Source organism: Perissodus microlepis, chromosome 17, assembly GCF_051167445.1.
Source record: "Perissodus microlepis isolate ML-2025 ecotype Zambia chromosome 17, ASM5116744v1, whole genome shotgun sequence".
Lineage (NCBI taxonomy): Eukaryota > Metazoa > Chordata > Actinopteri > Cichliformes > Cichlidae > Perissodus > Perissodus microlepis.
Window position 1 is genome coordinate 212,806 of NC_140477.1, and position 18,039 is coordinate 230,844.

Here is an 18,039-nt window from a genome sequence, read left to right on the forward strand (position 1 = left end):
TCCCCCCGTGGACTAGTAACCCACTGACACAGCAGAAGAAAGGCACAGGATGCTGGGATAGCTCGCTCAGGCGAGCTGTGTGAGCAAAGGCTAATGCAAGGCCGTGAGTTTGAGTCCACTCCCAGACAGTTCATGTCTATAAATGTGTATAAAAGATGACGATGATAATGTTGGCGTAACGTAAGAACTGCGTTAATCTCACGTTTCACTGAAACTCTGAAGGGTGAAAAAAGTTTTGAAACTTTAACAGTCAAATGTAATTTATGCATTCAGACTTTAATCAATACATTTCTGTTCATTTTGATTAGGAATGATTAAAAAATATGACATTATGGACATAAACACAATGCAGTTTGTGACTGATGTGTGTGCGCTAACCTGTTTTATCTCATAGATCATTTCAGGCTTGGGATCATGTCCACAAGCTGCTGCAGAGTCCCTCGCTGCTTCTTTGGAGGTATCCTCTTAGCACTAATTAAGTACTTCTCTGGTATGCGAGTATTTATCACTAATGCTGCGTCTTCGCACACAACGTGAACTCGAGTTGCGTCTGTGATGATGTCGGCTTCAGCGCCTCTGGTCACGTGTGGTTTGTGAGGTCACACCCTCATATTTGACAACAAGGCCTGGCTCGCAGTCTCCACTCTAACGATTCCCAAGGTTTTCTCTCGGGTCAAAGTCAGGACTTTAGTCAAATTCTTCCACACCACACGTGTCTGTGTTTTTAAAGACTTTGTGTGCAGTCGTGTTGGAACAAAGTTGCATGAAAGTGTCCAAAATGTCTCGGTTTTGGACACTTCCTTAGTTCCTGAAAAACAGCCCCCGCTGTAATCACTCTTCATCACACTTGCTGTTATTCTGACAGTCACCAAATGTACACTCATCCACCCCAGACAGAGAAACGTTATTGGTCACTCGCTCCACTGCTCTAGACTCCAGTGGAGATGTGTTCTTTACAGCATCCGATGCTTTGCATTGCATGTGGATGCAGCTCAGCTGCTCAGCCGTGGAAACCTGCTCCATGAAGCTCTTTTACATTGCCTTCATCGCTGAGTTGCTGGAAATTTCACAGCTGGGCTTGTTGCTCAGGTTGCATCCTATCACAGTACCAAACTGGAATCCACTGAGCTGCTAAGAGCGAGCCGTTGCCTAGTTGCTTAACTTTATACACCTGTGGCTGTGGAAGTGACTGGAACACCTGAATTCTGTGTTTGGGTTGGTGAGCGAACACGTGGAGACTCCTCTCAGGTGCTGGAGGTTCCAGTCAAAGCCTGAAGCTTACATTAGTTTATCAGAGCTGTGATGACAACATTAGGCTCATATTTAGGTCAACACAGAGTTTAAAACTTTGTATGTTTTGATCTTTGTTTATAAAACAAAATCTCTTTTTTGTTTCAGTTTACAGGGATTTTTTATTTCATTTCGATTTAAAGTTATAGTTTAATCATCTTCTAAGTGTCCTGATGCTCCAGCTGTCATCTTACACATGTACTGTTAGCAGCTCTGCTAGCTGTACTGTTGGCCCGACATGCTGTTGTCCATCTGGAGCTTCACCCTAACACTATAAAATGTGATAAAACATTAGGCTGTGGATGTCAGTTCATCTATACACGCGTGAGTCTGCTCACCTGACTCCACGTGTTGCTAAGGTAGGCGTGATGCTGGTGTCCTCCTGTTCTGTCATGTCACATGACTCTGTTTCTCCTTCTGACCTCTGGTTCAGGGAGTTCAGGCGCTGATGAGAAGTGCGGTGCATCCTCTCCTGCAGTCAGTCACCGACTCCATAGAGGCCATCATTATCACCTTACACCAAGAAGACTTCTCAGGGTCAGCCTCTCTGCATCAACAACAGCTCAGTACATATAATGTTAGAATGTTTTTGGACCAAATGTGCCTGCAACATGAATCAGACTCATTTTCATTGGTTGTAGCTAGAAAATCGAAGACCTTCATGAGTGATTTTAGTCCTTCTAACAGTCAGAACTGTGCCTCTGGTTCACTGACGGTACAGATCACACTTGATTTTCAGATTGAATTCAGTCTTATTTTGAAAGTACAGCAGTAGAGGCCGAGCCTGAGCTTGGCAGGGTCAACACGCCGTCACTGCTATGAATGAAGCTTAAAGTCCAAAAGCTGCAGCTGGACTCATCTCGTCCTGCTCGTCATCGGCTGCACTTGTTGTTCAGCAGTTGGTCCAACATCATTTAACACGAAACAAACAGCCGACGCTAACACATGCTCTCATTTACAAACACAAAAAGTGACACACAGAAGGTAATAAAGAAAAAATGTCTTGTTTCGAGATTAATGTCATACAGTAACAACCCTACAACATTTGAAAGAAACCTCTAAGGATCAGAGGCCCCCCACAAGCAAACGGCTGACCACAGTGTGTGTGTGTGTGTGTGTGTGTGGGGGGGGGGGGGGGGGGGGTGCTCACTACATCTTCTAGTTTCTAAAAATCACTAAAAGAGTGACATGTACCAAGCCAGGTTTCCTCACACTGATCTGCTTTCTACGGTTGTGTTCAGAGTGTTAATGCACAGCATCTTTTCTGAGTCCCACAGCAAACGCATGTTAAACACATTTCTCCCTCTGATGTGATGTGTGTGCTGCAGGCCTCTGTCCAGCCCCGACAGACCTGATATTCCTTGCTCTCTGTACATGAAGGAGCTGCAGGGTTTTATCTCCCGAGTCATGGCAGACTATTTCAGACACTTCCAGTGTGTGGACTTCATATTCGAGAGCACGGAGTCGATCGCCCAGAGAGCCATCGAGCTGTTCATCCGCCACGGCAGCCTGCTGCGTCCGCTGGGGGAGGGGGGCAAGATGAGACTGGCTGCTGACTTTGCACAGGTAACGGAGATGCCGTCTGTTTTCTGCTCTTCGGCCTCGTTTCACTCAAAGGGCGATTTTCATTTTGACTTTTCTGTTTTTACGCGTGTCAGATGGAGATGGCTGTGGCTCCTCTGTGCAGACGAGTGTCTGATTTAGGAAAACCCTACAGGATGCTGCGCTCCTTCAGGTGTGTTGGCTTCAATTAACAGTCGTCACAGTTAGATGGTGCACTTTGTTTTTTCATGTAAAGAATTACGGCCTAACGGGCAGTAATGGTGATGAATCATGTTAACCATGCAGTACTTTACCTACATGCACTCGGTGCTGTCCTGACCCAGACACTGTGTATTTTTCATAGTAAAACGCTGCATTTTAAATACTACATATCTACAGTACGTACATACTAGTTCCAGTTTATTGTTGTTTTTAATATTACATAAGAAACTGTTGACCTTCATGTTATTTTGGTGAAAGCTGAGAGTTTAGGCACAGCGCGTTATCCAGCATCGAAACTCCACAAACCTGCTCTGGTTCCAGTCCAAGTTTGGGAGAACGCATCAGTTTGTAAAACCTTTACTGGGAAAAAGTGAGCAGCAGGAGTCCTTCATCAAACCACCTGATCAACAAACTCCGACATGACCCACCGCCGTTTGTCTTACACTGAAACGATGTGCAGTAAAGCTGCAGCCAATACAAAGTAACTCAGTCTGACACCAGTTTAAATTATACTGAAGGCTGACAGCAGCCGGCCTAGTTACCTGCAGTACAGGGGTGGGTGTAAAGGGGGCCACGGGCCATGTTTATTTCAAAGCTTTCGTAACATTTTTCAGATTGATAGTGAAATATTATCAAAGAATGTCTTAATCAAATCACATTAAAAAATATAGAAATAAAAGCTAATAAAACTCTGACTGGATTTTTTTCTTCGGGGAAATGGAACCAGTCGTAGGCAGACAGTTTCAGTGTTCATTCAGGTGCTCACACAGACGACCGAGGCTTTCATCAGGTTATCAGAGCTTTTCCTGTAAACTCGTCTTTCTTCTGAATGAACACGATGAGCAGCAGATGTTTTACATGGAAGGTAAAAAGTGCTGTTTGCTTTGTGTTTGAGGCCGCTGCTGTTCCAGACCAGTGAGCTGATAGCCAGCAGTCCAGCTGTCGGTGAACTGATTCCCTACAGCACCTTACTACACTTCCTTTTCACCAGAGCCCCACCGGAGCTGAAGTCACCTCACCAGGCCTGTAGACACACACGCGCACACACAGTTCAAGCTGAATCGTCCATCATCGTGTGTCACGTGGCACTTCTGCAGTGTGTATAGTGCACCATCTCAATAAGCCTGTCCCCCACAGAGAGCAGAGTGGTCCATCGCCAGGTACTCACAGTGGCTGGATGATCATCCCTCTGAGAGAGACAAGCTCAGCCTCATCAGGTAGGCTCGGTGACATAAACACACCTGTTAGAACACTTTGGTCTGTACAACAGGACAGGAGCTGCCACTGTTACCTGAGCTTAGATTACCTAATCTCAGGGGGCCTTTACTGTGATGAATGAGCTCCCTCTAGTGGTAGACTGACTGATGTGTGTGTAATTTAAGGAGTCACTGCTGACTGCCAATAAGAATCCTAACTCAGTATTACTTTGCACTACAATCAAATCAGATAAGAGTAGCATGACAAATATTTACACCAGCATTAGGTGTTGGGCTTGTTGTACTACATGGTGCATTTTGGCTTCAAAGGAAGACGGAACATGAGGTCAAACAGACATTTAGTTTGACCTTGAAGTAGCGAGAGGTCCAAAAACACCATATTTAGAATCCCCATGTGTTCCCTACATGCTGCCAGTACAATGTTTTAAATGGCTGTATGTTACATTATTATCGCCTTAACCTTTACGTCTGTCGACCTTGAAGGTCAGAGGCCAAATGTGACACGTGTTAAAAATGCACACTGTTCTTGTAAGAGTCGCAGTTTTGAGCCACCAACTCTTTACACTGACCTTGAACACCTCGCTGGATACAAGTCAGATATGACAACTTATTTGTGTGCACTGTGATAACAGATGTGCTCACTCTGTCCTCTCAGGGGCGCTCTGGAGGCCTACGTGCAGTCAGTCAGGGTTCGGCAGGGGAAGGAGTTCGCCCCCATCTATCCCATCATGCTCCAGCTGTTACAGAGGGCTACCAGCACCTGACAGAACCTCACAGCAGCTGCTCTGTGTTTGGGTCCACAAATAATCTGCTCATTTTTTAACAAGTGTGGTCCAGGGGTCGAGAGAGAGAGTATTGACAGTAAAAGTACTCTCAGCAGTAACAGCAGAGAGCCTCGTCCGAACCACAGAGGAGGACAACGCAGCTTTCTTAGAACAGACTTGCTGATATAAAAGTAATAATTTGTGACACACATCAAAAACTCATCTGAATAAAGGCAATATTTCCAAAACTTTAATGTAGTACTTCATTGAAAGCACAGGTTTTGCCTTCACAGACAGTATGACAGGAACACTACACACGCAGACTCAGATGGGCCACTTCCACTGGTTGGGGGGCGGCTCCTCTACCAGCGGCTCCCACGGCTTCCACTCAGACATCTTCCTCGATAACGCCAGCTCACACTCAGCCTGCGCGCAGGAAAAAATCATCAGCCACAAATACTAATGTATACACTAATACTGTAAAGCAACCATACTTTTTAGTTAAGTTGAGACAACAACTGCGTTCACATATTCAGCGAGACCGTCCGGTCTTTATGAAGGCTGACGGGAACCAACCGAACACATCAGTGATTTAATGTCGACTTCAGTGTGAAACAAACAGTAACTCTGTACTACGAGTGTGTCAGCTACTCTGATGAGAAGAGCACTCTCAGAATAAAAGAGGCTGCAGTCTGTACAAAGCCACGCGCTCATTTAAAGACCTGGGAGCAATACAGTACTACCAGCAGCGTATTAGCCGTCTTCAAACTACAGTCGGAATCACTTTAATCCAGGGATTCAATTTTAATCCCTGGATTAAAGTGAACCAGAATGATCTGGACCTGCGCTCCAACACCTTCCGTTACTAAGCTTGTCACTGTGTTCATGTATGTAGGCTATATAAACATGACATATGGGTGTCATACACCCCTCTGCACTCGAGCTGAACACGAAGTCGTGACTTTTTAGGTTTGTATATGAAGAGTTTTCCACTCAGCTTCATCACTTTGATCAGAGTGAGGCAGACTGACCACGACCTACCTGGAAAATGACCTCTTCAATCTGACCGCAGTTAATTTTCTTCTCTAGCTTCTCAACATCGGGTTCCTGTGAAGAACACAAATCCTGTCAGTTCATCTAAGCTCCTCTGTCATTCATCTCCTGTCTGCTCACACACTGACCGTTTTCACGTGGCTGAAGCGCTCATTGACCAGCTGCTCCGTGTACTTCCTGTAAGCAGCGTCCTGCGGCATGGTCTGCAAGGACGCCAGGATCTTTGTGTAGAGGATCCTGAGACGCTGAGAGGAACAGCACAGGGTGAGTACACTGCTCAATTCCCTCAGCTTCAATGACAGCTCCATAAACGGCACACGGATAACACGAGTGTGATCCAGGACTAGTCTGGTCACAGGCGATGGGAAAGATTAAAAATGAGGTATGTGGTGCAGTCACCATCAGCTGCTCACCTCCTGTGGATTTTGAGACACTGCCAGGCCAACCAAGCCGGTCGTCTGGAAGAGAGGAAAAGGAGAGCTGTCCAAGAGTGGCTAATGTCAATGCTTTCACCTTTAACCACGTGACTCCAGCATCTGCACTCGGCCTAAACCAACCCTCAGTCTGTCTGCTCGCACTGTCAACAACCAGCTCCACAGCTGGTTTTATGACTTGGACGAGACACGTGTGGTTGTTAATCACCTCCAACAACATTTCCCTGCTAATGTGGAACTTCCTTAAAAAACATTCTCTGAAATCCATCAGCCCTCACCTTCAAATATGTGCACTTTATTAACATTACAGGCAGCAGGGATTTTATTTTCCAGGTCTGTTGGTCCAGATTCGGGTCTCCAGTTAGCCATGTAAGGAAAGTATGGCTTAACCAGTCTCTTCAAAAGCTCCCACGGGTGTTCGGCTGACTTAACCGTGGGACCGGATTCAAAGTGTTCGGTGAGCTTTCCTTTAGTTTGCCACCTGCTCTGACCGGACACTGCCGTGCTAGCTCCTTATCAAGTTAGCATGCTAGCACAAGCTAGCACAACATGCACAGCGCGCAAACGGAGGTGACAGTAACGTCACCTTAATAAAACTAACACAGCTGTTTTATTGTGTTTCTTACATTAAAACAAAACATGACCTTTACTCATACCTTCTTCAGCAGCCCAGCCATTCTCCAGACGTCAGGAATGCGTCATGATACTTCCGGCTGCTAAATATGACGTCGGTGTTGTCTTTTTTTTCTCGGCGTTTTGAAAAACGATTTGTTCCTGTCGTAATAAATGTTAAAAATTAGAAAACGCGGACTGTCCTGTGATCACAGCAGCGTAAAACTATATACATGCTATGTATTCACGCTAGCATAGCATAGGTCGGATGTAGGTACAAACATCTGAACGTTTTGCTTTTATCCAAGCAGACTGAGTTTGCATACTCAATCTCAGGATGAAATTGCTCGTCATTTTTCGGTTTTATGGGCCGATGGGGTTCTATTTCTTTTCTTTTTAACGGTATAAATGAACGGTGGTGGATTGGCCAGTTGGTCATGATCGACTCTGGGCTGGACCAATTACAGCCGAGGAGGTCGAACGTTAAAGTTGAGGTGAAAAGGAACGCGATTTGTGCCGTACTACTTCAGCTAGAAAGTTGCTAATTCAATCATGAAACTGATCAATGATCAGCTGATCGGCTTTTCTCTGCGCTAGAAACAGGAAACCGGCGGAGGTCGGGCTAAACAACAGCAGCACGTTTAAGCTTGATCAGCTGTTGTTAGAATGTATTTAATATTAATTTCTTTAATTTAGTTAATATTAATCATAATGTAGATTATTAAAATGCTCATTGTTCATCAAGTTCAAACTCTAGTCCTTGGGGGGCCAGTATCCTGAATGATTATCTAGGGATAAGTGGAAGGTTGTCATCATACAGATGACTCTAACATAATATATAATTAATAATATCTAATCTAATTATTATATTTTTTATTATATAATAAATAAAACAAAAGATTTTATTATAAAATCTATATATATTTACTATATTATATATTATGATGTAATGATATAATATTACTAGTATACTATTATAATAGTATAATATATATATATAATACTATTATATCATTACATCATAATATATAATATAGTAATATTATTTATTATTAAAAATCTTTTATTTTATTTATTATATAATAAAAAATATAATAATTAGATTAGATATTATTAATTATATATTATGTTAGATTGTATATATAATAATTATAATCTAACATAATATATATAATAATATATTATGTTATATATTTAGGAGGTAAAGACTTCAGAGCAGGTGGACACTGGACAAGTTTAATGACATCATACAGAACAGTGTCAGTGTATGCACGATGAACATATCCTCTTAAAATATCCAAAATGTTCTGGCAGAAAAAAGACTTCTATCTACAGTCCAGGTAAAATCCAAAGTATAAAAATATATTACAAATCTCCTGTATTTACAAAGACTGCTTCTCTCTACAGTTACAGCTGTCAGTTTCCAGCCTAGTTGTGTTACTTACACTTACATACACTCAGTAAAGTCAGCACCTAATGTAGAAAACACTGGAGGCTACACGAATCACAACAAATAAGTCCCTCTACGTCCCACCGACGAGGGAGCGACAGCCGAGGTCACCACGAGCCACTCAGAAGAACATTCTGCAAGAGAAACGGTAAAAACATCAGAGCCGTTTTCTTTTTCTGTCAGCATCTAAAAGCATCTTTGCAGGCGTACCTGTAGATGTTCGGGTCCAGGAGGACAGCCGTGTCTGAGGGCAGCTTGGACAGATGAACCACCTTGGTCTTCTGCTGCACTCTGTCGCTCTCGTTCACCCACACGTCGGGCAGTCTGACGCGAACGACAACACGGTTACACTAACACTGCATGTTTAACACTGTGGGTTCCCCCACTCAGTCTGGCCTGTTCTGTGTAACTGAAGCTGGGGAGGACTTACATGTCCTCAGGTGTCCAGTGCAACAGGACCTTCACTTTCCCAGAGTCCTCCTTCCTTTTGGCAATTACCTGAACACGCACAAAACATGGCATCACACCTGCACAGGACTTTGTGTGTTTGCTATGTGTGTGTCTGTGTATGTGTGATTACCGTGCTGTGGAAGACTACACTGTGTCCATTACCCAGGCTCTCGATATGTGTTGCTAGATTGAGAAGGATGGCTCGGTGGCGGATGGCGTCCATGGTCTGAGCGTCAAAGAAGTCATGAGGTCGTGCTAGAAAGACGAAACGATGAATTCATTTAACGTGTGAACCTGGAGGGACGCTGTGCGTGTCTGCGGTACGTACGGAGCGAGCGCCTGTGCTTGTTCTTCAGCTTCCTCCTCTTGTTGAGGCCGGCCTTGGATGGAGATTCCTCTTTGACTTTACTCTGGCTGGACATTTTGGACGAGCTCTGGGAGCTGAAGTGCGTGGGGACGTGGCGTGCGAGCCCCCCCTGGGAAGCAAACGTGGCGTTGCAGCCCCCGACTACACACTGGAGGAAACACAGACATGAGTGCACGAGCGAGGCAGACTAACAGACGCGGTGACGTACGTGACGTCAGCTGTGTGCGATCACCTTAAAAGGTTTGTCTCCACTGTGGGTCAGCATGTGTCTCTGCAGCCAGCTCTGGCTGGTGGATGGCGTGTTGTAGACTTTGCAGCCCTTCCACAGACACACAAACACCTGTGGGCACAAACACAAAGACACATTACTGCGGCAGAGCTAGAGCTGCACACTAACATGCACCGCGCATTAGTGCCGACGTCTGACCAGGTTTAACACGAGCGATAACGAGACCGTCCCCTCACTACAGGCTCTACCATATAAAGCACCTTGAGGCGACTGTCGTTGTGATTTGGTGCTATATAAATAAAACTGAACTGAAGTGAATATTAAAGGACGTCATCAAATTTAAAAATGTGTGCATGCCTGTCATTAGCAACACGTTAGCAGGATTCAACCAATCAGTAACCTCGATAAACCAGAAGCTCCCAGCGAGACAACTTTAGTTTGGGTTAGCCAGCAAACTGCTGACGAGCCGCAGTTATCCATCTAAGGCTGTGTTCGCTTATGTTGTCCTCTTCTTTCTTCTGACAAACAGAAACGTATTTCCTGCTGGAATAAACCAAACCTCCACTTCAATCAAACATCTTTATTCCAGTTTGGGATCAAACTGACTGGCACAAAGCTTTAATAGAGCAAATATCAGTCCAAACACAATCAGCCGGTTTTACTCAGGAGGGTACAGTAGTAGTACCCTCCTCACAAAAAACAGTATGTGTTGGATATTCATGTTAGCACAACTTTGCTGCATTTTTCCAGAGTTTACTGCAGGTAGGGCTGCTCGATTATGGCAAAAATGATCATCACGATTATTTTCACTGAAATTGAGATCTCGATTATTTGACGATATTTATTTAACAATAACAATGTATTGAATAATGACTTTAAAAAATAATATAAAATAGTGTGCAAATACTGATAACAGTGCAAATGTTTGCAATATAAAAAATAAATGAAAAATGTAAACATCTATGTTTAGTGAACTTTGCAGTGTTGCTCTGTGGTGCAGCTACGACACCGTAGCAAAGTTTACACACTGTGTCTACTTGATCCACGTCTGACTCCACGAACCCACAATGTTTCCACACCACTGAAGTTTTTTTACCTCTCTTTTCAACCAACGACAGTCACTCTCCTCTCCAAATAACTTCTGCTTAGTTTTCCGAGCTTCCCTCGGGTCCTCTTAATTGTTGTGACACGTGTTCGAAATGCAGAGAGGTGCGCTCGATTTGCCACACGGAGCAGCGCGAGAGTAAAGCACGAGGGAGGGGCTAATAATCGGCTCAGTCATTTTTAATGATTGTTGAAAGCTCAGATCGTAATCGTGATTAAAATTCGATTAATTGAGCAGCCCTAACTGTTGGGCTGTGTTTCTGTAATTTAACCAGTTTCCACACTGGAATAACCGTAGGTGGGCAGCTTCATTAAATAAATACTGTGTGTACCTTCATTACTTATGCATTATTACACACATTACACGATACTAAGAGGAAGTTCTCTTCTCTTTTTCTGCACCCTCACTACTAAATGCAGGGAGGTGGGTTAGAAGACAGAAAATCACTGAAAACAAACCAAATTCAATTCACACTTCCTCTTTCTTTGTGGGCATTAGCACTTTTTATTTTCTGAACAGTGGCGGTCGCCTGGTAGAGCTCATGACTGCTTAACCAAAGGTTGTTACAGGCAGCTCGGTGTAACTCAAACACGTCGCGTCTATCAAAACTACTCTGACGTATGAATCCAGCACACAGCTGAAACTCCAGATCACATGTTGGTCTGTTGAACCTCGTTTTGAGTCCAGACTCCATTTTCACCATCTGCTGTTTCTGACTGGAACCTCTGGTTTGACATTACGATGGCTCGCCTGGCCTCTAACCACCCATCTGAAACCAACACACACACAGTAACGTGTCACTGACCCCGCCTCTCTGTCCATCCACATGTGTTGCTCTGATGTGCTCAGCCAGGTCAGGGCTGCTGGGAAACAGCAGCTGGCAGTGATCCCAGCAGCAGGTGTAGCTCAGAGATTTGCCCCCTGCCACCAGTGAACCACTCCCTGCTACTCCACCTGTGTGACCGTTCAGCATAGCGGGGGTGGAGCGACCGCTGGACGCTGTGCTCTCCATGTCCATCAGAGTGGAGCTGATACTGAAACACACACAAAAGACGAGAAATCAAAATATGATCTGACAGAATGAAAATAAATGCATGTCAAGGATTTTATTTCACTCGTCACCCAACTGATGGGTGGGGTCAGTGCAGGATGAACCACTAAAACCAGTTTAGGAACAGAGTCTTCTCTGGGAGAGAGTCTGTAACTCTGTCTGCAAATACAGTAAATAATGACCAATGTTGGGCAGTTAATGATATAGTTACTTCTTCAAAAAAGTTACTGAGTTTTGCAAACAAAGTTTTTTGCAGCTGTTTACCTAAAAATGCAGCCAAGCCGTTTTTTAAATAAACATTTCAAACTATTTACAGAACAATCAGCTGTTCTGCATCAAATCTGATGCCACACAAAGTATTTGTGCCACTCCAAAAATAATTTCTGTCCACTATGAGATGAAGGAGAACAACAGCCTGATACCTGCAGGCCTGACAGCAGCAGATGTATCACTGCTGTAACACCTGTAACACTCAGCAGTCGCCTCATTGTTCTGATACACACAACAAAACTACACTACACGCTAACTACACGCTAACTACACACTAACTACACAAGATTTGTGCTAAACGTCGCAAATCTCTCACATCTCAAACACGCCGTCACTCCTAAAACTTTCCCTCCCTAAAAACAACTAGATGCCATGTTGCCATATCATTTTTTGATTGGTCCACATGGTACATTTTTCCAGCAATAGGAAAGGCTGGGGGGTGTTTTTGTCTTTGCTCACAGGCTTTCGAGCGTTTTCCTTATAAAACGCTGTTTTTACCGTTTCTTCCTGCAGTAAATATAAACAACGACAGTATTCAGGAAGAAAACCAAACATTGCAGATATTTTTATCATAACTCTGGTTTTACGTGGCCGATCAACACAATTTACAAACTGGTATAAAGTCCACACTTTGTCCGTCAGTTGTTCCGTCTGTCCTGCTCACATCTCCAATGGTTGTACACGTTGTCATTAACGTGGCTTCACTCCACATCAGCCGCTTTGCTCGCTACAACACCGGTGTCGGCACATAAGGACGCTGTCAGAGCCTGTCGATGATGTTGATTAGCTGCATATATACAAATGTGAATCGCATCATTGGCTGGACTATGGGATAAGGTGGCATCGTTGTAATCCCATACGGGAGCAGCCAGTCACTGACTCACACTGCAAAACAGAATTGTTGACATATTAATTTTAATTTCAATTCAGGTAGATTTTTTTCTGTGCGCAGAGACGCCAGCAGTGCGCACGCGCGCAGCTTAGAGGGAACATTGACCGTGAGTCCAGAAGATTTACAAAAACTCCTAAAACTCGATGAATATTTATCTCAATATCCAAACTATCCAATATTAATGTGTAGGAAAACTGTCTGACACCACATCAGACAGTTCAGGCTCCAGTCCATGAGGTTCATGACTGAGCGCCTTAAGGCAGCTGTGTTTGTGACAGTTGATCGTGTACGGGTCTGGTTGCTACTTTTTGTCACCGGTCGCAACCTCAAACAGTATAAAGACACACTGTGCAGTGAAAAACTGGCTAACTGGAGCATGGCCTGGCTCTCACAAGGACTACTTCAGGTGAGGAAGACCGCAAGTCTTAAAAATTCACAGGTAACCACAGATCATCATCATCATCAATACAGAAACAGAGCCATGGCAGGATGCCTGCGGGGGATTCAACAATGGCTGAGATGGTGATCCTGCCTGTGTCATGTTAGAGGAAAGTTCCTCAGTTTTCCTTCGTGCTGATCGCAGAAATGAAAGATAACTTGGATAATGCTTCAGAATAACTGCCAAAATAATTACCCCTAAGATCTATGAATATGACTTGTGGATTAACTGGGCCTCCGAGTGTGCTTACTGATGCTGTGAAGTGTAACGCCATCGTTCTCCCGACCTCACAGCACACGATTTATATCAGTATGTTATCAACAACCCCTCAAATGACACTGGACGAGATGTGAAGCCTAAAAGTTTGTATGCTCATCAGCACTTTGTGTGAGGATGTGACTGTAAGTCAGTGGAGGACCACGGTCACGGCTCAGTACCTGATTTTTATTACACTCCGTCACTGGCGTAGCTTCTGATTAACACCGGTGAGGATGTTTGGGGTTTTGTGTCAGCAGGCGCTGCTGTTCGCTGATATTCACATAGCAAATAAACTTTAATCAAACTGTTGATCAGAGAGAAATGAGCTTAAACGTTTAAGACGCGTGTTAGCTTGGATCGTTATGTTGTTGTTTAGCCTTCTCTTGTCGGCTTTCCAGAGACGGGAGGGTCGCGCACGTCTGCTGAAAATAACCAATCACAACAATATCGAGATTAAATACGTTCATGTAGAATTTCCTTTGTTAGAAGCCAAACTAGAGCTCAGGAGTGAGGTTTTAGGTGAGGAGGAAGAGGATGAAGAGGAGACGGAGGGAGCAGTGCTGGAGGAGGCAGATGAAGATGATAAATGTAAAATGCTTAAATGGTCACATCGTCTTTGAAACAGATACCTGAATGTTTGAAAACCATGGTAACTTCTAATAATTACAGTATTGATTTGATGCCCGTAACTGATCATTTTCCTGTTTCAGAAAGAAGAATATGGGGAAAAATGTCTGTCATTGATTATTGTTGGACTGTGCAGCAGAATATCAGCACTGTGAGGGGAAGAAGAAAACAGAGATCATTTCCATGTAAAAGTACATATGAGTGATTATCACGTGCAGTGTGGCCGACAGCTCGAGCAACACCGGCGTGACGTGTAAAACCTCTACAGAGAGCTTTTTTATTCCAGCCAAACAGGTTTGTCTGACATTTCTTCAGTTTTTAATTTCCATTGATCAGCTGTTAGAAACGCTGATACTCATAGCTACTACCGTCAGATAACATCAGCCTGCTGATAACTCCATTTTACAACTGTAGACTTTTCAGCGAGTATTTGATAAAACAAACAGACCGAGGTCTAAACTCAAACTGCCGAAGCTCTTTAAACCTCGACCCTCATGACAAAGATAGATGGAAACCAGTCACCTCGGTTTGGTGGATGAACAGTTGACAGAGTAACTTCAGTTAACCAGTAAAACCAACCACTATAACCTGGGCTTCATCATAAACCAGCCAGTTTGGGGTTTTGTTTTTTTTTGGAAATTATGAATTACACCATCTTCTTTGCGTGAGTGTTGTCCACTGATTGGACCCGCTGGTGTAAAAGTGTGTTGGTGGTGTCTATTTTTCCACTTTAGTCAAAATGTGTCACACAAATAAAGACTTCACGTGAGACGCGTTTACCCCGGGCTAACCCTGCAGACCTGTCTCTTACTGCCTCCATACGTTTCACTGCTAACACTAACCACAGGGTGGTTGGCAGTCCCACTTTCAGACCTGATGTCATCTGTGTTTTTGCCTTTTTAAAAACCGAAGAGAACCGAGCTGACAGGAAATGACATGTTCCAAAGTAAAACAACACGATGCAGAGAGAAGCTGATTAAGAGTGTTGTTGGGAGGGAGGCTGATTCATGCAAACACTGAGAGTGGGCATCTTATTTTTAGGAGCTAGCGACACTCAAGTTCCCCAACATGCTATCAACAATCGTTTGTGGTGAGAGCCTACACATCCAAAAAGTTCAGCATTATAAAAGGTCCTCACTCTCCATGCTTTACAGTTGTGGTCATCATATTTTCGACACAACAAGGAAGAAACTGTATAGTTTACAGAGAATGGATGTACGATTAGCAAGCACCCAACTAACAAAGAACAACAAAAACCCACATGTAGAAAATGACTCACAAATCCTACACGACAAACACCGACTGTCTGCAGCTGCCTCTTGGTTATAAGTCCATACTCAGTTACTACTTCAGGAAGGCTTTTACAAAACAGCTGCAAGAAGTGTTAGTTTCCATGAAAGCATCCTTGTATGCCAAAAATCTGCAACAACCAGTGTGTGCGAGTTTTCTGTCCATCTGCTTATAAAACGCTTATTTCACAAATCCAAGAAAGAAAGAAGACTTATCAACCAAGAATGATCCCAGACTGTGACCTTCATGAAACATCTGCTCCTATTTGGCTAATTTATCCTGGTTTATTGATCATATAGGTAGATGGCACGTGTGAGGGTATGGTCCCCCCCCCCGGGGGGGTGAACAAAGACATGTAGGTCAGCTGTACTCTAGTATTAGCATGAGACTACATCATATTTGTGTAACGAGCACTGCTGTAAGCCAACACTCCCCCCACACTACACGCTACAGTGGACTAAATACAGACCAGCGTGTCCTATAGAGACGTTCAAGAACTACATGACCCGGCGGAAGCGAACATTTTTCACCTGTAAACAAACTGCTTCAAAGCTGTGAACTTGGCATGGTGCTGTAAGATAAGGCCACCGCTCAGTCCAACAAACCTGTCTTCTGAATCCATCCGACTGAGCGGCTCTCCGTCCGACGAGGTGAGCTCCGTGCTGGCCCGTCTCTTGATGCCGTGCTCAGGCTTGTCCGCGGTCTTTGTGTGGTCAGCAGGCGGTGAGGCGGACGCGTTCCCCCCCTCTCTTTGTTCTTGTTTCAGCACCCGGGAGCCCTCTTGTGCGAAATCGGTGCTACTTGCCAAGCTGCCCTGTGCGGGACTTTTCGCGGCTTCACACAGTTCGAGGTTCGGGGCCCTTTCGCCAACAGCCGACTTTTCGGTACGCGGAGCGGTTTCTTGGTCGGGGACGGGGGACGGGGCGTCTCCGTGCTCCTCCGCCGCATCGCGGCCACTCACTCCGCTGGTCTCCGCTTTCCTGCTGTCGTTGTTGTCGCCCGGTTCCTGTTTAGGATCGGGGACGGCCTGTCCTTCCATGCCGGTTACGGTCGTCTCACCGGTGTCGTTTTCTTTCGACGTCCGCTGAGAATCTTGTTCGGCTCTTTCCGTCGTTATCTGCCGCATTTTCGAGCAACACCAAAGGCTATTTTTGTGACGTTTCACCGGAAAAGTTGCCCTCGGGCTGCCCTCCTTGTTGCACTCACGCTTGCTTGTAGCGTAAAGCACAACAGGGGGTTTGATGACGTCGACGTCAGCGATGCCGAAGCTGGTCTATTTGAAGATGGCACACTTTGTCGTCCACCGTTAAATGTAACGTTAGCGCTCAGTTAACACGCGAGGAAGACCGTGTTTGTAGTTTAACCGTAAGTTACGAATAACACCGATAACCCAGAAGTAGCTTTGACGTTAACTTGTAACTTATACACGTGTCTGAGTGCGAATCCATCATCCGGGCTTTCGTGCAGTTTCCTGATGCTCCAGCTTCCTCCCGCAGCCATAGATGTGGTTACTCGGTCATTCCTGTAGGTGTGAACGTGACTGCGATTGGTTGTGCAGTTATAGACTGGCCACCGGCCCACAGTCCAGACCGTAACCTAAAGGTTACGGACTTTAAAATATTCACAGTTTGACTTGATTTATTTGAAAATGAATAAATGTCTGTATTTGCAGAGCGGGTGAGTCATCTTCGCAAGCACACATGATCTGTGGCATTGTGGTTCTAAGCTCCACGTGTTCCGACAAACAGAAAAAGGAGTCCAGGCAGAAAGTGCTGAAGAGGCACATTGTTCCGCGTTCCTCACGCCAGCGCTGCTCTCAGGAGCTTTTCGGAGCCTTCGTGTCAGCATCAACACTTTCCCGAGTTCAATCTCAGCTCACTCCACTGACAGAAACCGAGAAGTGTGCTGACGTCATTGATCAATTGTTTGGGTGAAATGGAGGCCTGTCCCTTCTCTGCTTGTGTGTGGATGGAAACAGGCTTTCAGTAAATACTGTTTCTTTCGATGGTTGGTAAATACAATACACTGGGCTTGAGACCAGTTGGCTGACGAATCCATAATAAAAGTTAGTATATGTCTGCCAGTATGTTTCACTAATTACCGTTTTCGTTTCACTTCTACATACATATGTGCCGGAAATCTCTTTGGTGTCAGTTTGTGGGCAAATAGTAACGACCGGTCACTGTAGGATGAGGCTGCTTGCAAGTAAATCACCATCTGAAAAATGTATCTTCTTTTTTCCATATTCATAGTGAGACTGTAAATGGTGACTAACATCGAACAGGAACTCTGGGCCTGACGTCGGCTCTTCATCCACATATTTGCAGCTTTACTGGAAGCCTACAAACATGTTGCCCATAGGTAACAGTAGCTTGCTAGATTAGTGGTTTTCTCTTCAGAGGCCTAGATGAGCACCACTCATTGATCCTCAGAGAAGAAAAACATTTGAGCCCATCAGAGTTTTAGATCACACAGTG

General features: G+C 44.6%; 3 protein-coding genes across 4 annotated transcripts in view; 1 reads left to right on the forward strand and 2 right to left on the reverse strand.

The window, feature by feature from the left end:
- Positions 1 to 5,289, forward strand: part of cog5 (component of oligomeric golgi complex 5) — a 61,370-nt gene extending 56,081 nt beyond the window's left edge. Inside the window, exons 16-22 of the mRNA XM_084910591.1 lie at positions 395 to 457; positions 1,724 to 1,827; positions 2,619 to 2,856; positions 2,949 to 3,025; positions 3,950 to 4,076; positions 4,192 to 4,271; positions 4,927 to 5,289. Of these exons, the coding sequence (XP_084766717.1) occupies positions 395 to 457; positions 1,724 to 1,827; positions 2,619 to 2,856; positions 2,949 to 3,025; positions 3,950 to 4,076; positions 4,192 to 4,271; positions 4,927 to 5,035 (798 nt within the window). The 3' untranslated portion in view covers positions 5,036 to 5,289. The remainder of the gene's footprint in view (positions 1 to 394; positions 458 to 1,723; positions 1,828 to 2,618; positions 2,857 to 2,948; positions 3,026 to 3,949; positions 4,077 to 4,191; positions 4,272 to 4,926) is intronic.
- Positions 5,264 to 7,291, reverse strand: ndufa5 (NADH:ubiquinone oxidoreductase subunit A5). The gene is made up of 5 exons (XM_084910593.1): positions 7,179 to 7,291; positions 6,502 to 6,546; positions 6,217 to 6,333; positions 6,077 to 6,142; positions 5,264 to 5,461 (listed from the first exon to the last, which is right to left on the reverse strand). Exons 1-5 carry the CDS (start codon positions 7,197 to 7,199, stop codon positions 5,360 to 5,362), a joined length of 351 nt encoding a protein of 116 aa, XP_084766719.1. The 5' UTR covers positions 7,200 to 7,291; the 3' UTR covers positions 5,264 to 5,359.
- A 1,065-nt stretch (positions 7,292 to 8,356) lies between these two features.
- LOC146368931 (zinc finger protein aebp2-like) lies at positions 8,357 to 16,973 on the reverse strand. 2 transcript variants are annotated; one of them, XM_084909256.1, is made up of 8 exons: positions 16,093 to 16,973; positions 11,541 to 11,769; positions 9,634 to 9,741; positions 9,363 to 9,549; positions 9,165 to 9,289; positions 9,015 to 9,082; positions 8,795 to 8,908; positions 8,357 to 8,718 (listed from the first exon to the last, which is right to left on the reverse strand). In XM_084909256.1, exons 1-8 carry the CDS (start codon positions 16,686 to 16,688, stop codon positions 8,706 to 8,708), a joined length of 1,440 nt encoding a protein of 479 aa, XP_084765382.1. In that variant the 5' UTR covers positions 16,689 to 16,973; the 3' UTR covers positions 8,357 to 8,705. The 2 variants fall into 2 exon arrangements, with proteins under 2 accessions (XP_084765382.1, XP_084765383.1); XM_084909257.1 differs by having other exon boundaries at positions 16,168 to 16,955.
- Positions 16,974 to 18,039: the final 1,066 nt, after the last annotated feature.